We start from the raw sequence: 407 nt of genomic DNA, 5'->3' as shown, positions 1-407 counted from the left end.
GCAATTACCTTCAGAACCTGATTACTATTTTTTGGCCATTTTGCTTGTTTAGAATTTAATATGGCAATTTTCTTCTTGACATTATCCCATAGTTCTTTGCTCTGTGGACTGATCAATCCATTGTCTTCAGTGCAAGCCTCTATTTCCTTGTGAGTGAAATCAACCATTGGTTTCAAAAATGCCAAAGCAGATGGAGCCCTCTGTAATTCTTGATAGAGTCCCCTGTAAAAGAAAACAAATTATGAAAATTCCCTCTGATGATTTGTAATCTAATTTACCTACTTGCTTTCTTACACAGACTAGAAGTTTCATAATGATTAGTAAATTATCAGCTTTTTATTTCTTGAAATTGAAGTATTAGATGTTTAAAGGCAGTAACAAATACCTTAAGAATATCCAAAATATCC

The 407-nt window shown here is 32.7% G+C and overlaps 1 protein-coding gene across 1 annotated transcript in view; it reads right to left on the bottom strand.

The window, feature by feature from the left end:
• The window catches only part of LOC119593598 (myb-binding protein 1A-like protein), a gene marked incomplete in the record, with an annotated part of 20,491 nt that overhangs the window by 12,323 nt on the left and 7,761 nt on the right, over positions 1-407 (bottom strand). The window contains 1 exon segment of the mRNA XM_037942552.1: positions 9-222. Coding sequence (XP_037798480.1) covers positions 9-222 — 214 coding nt within the window.

Source organism: Penaeus monodon, chromosome 32 (genome assembly GCF_015228065.2).
Source record: "Penaeus monodon isolate SGIC_2016 chromosome 32, NSTDA_Pmon_1, whole genome shotgun sequence".
NCBI classification, from domain to species: Eukaryota; Metazoa; Arthropoda; class Malacostraca; order Decapoda; family Penaeidae; genus Penaeus; species Penaeus monodon.
This window is presented reverse-complemented; position numbering and strand designations above follow the sequence as displayed.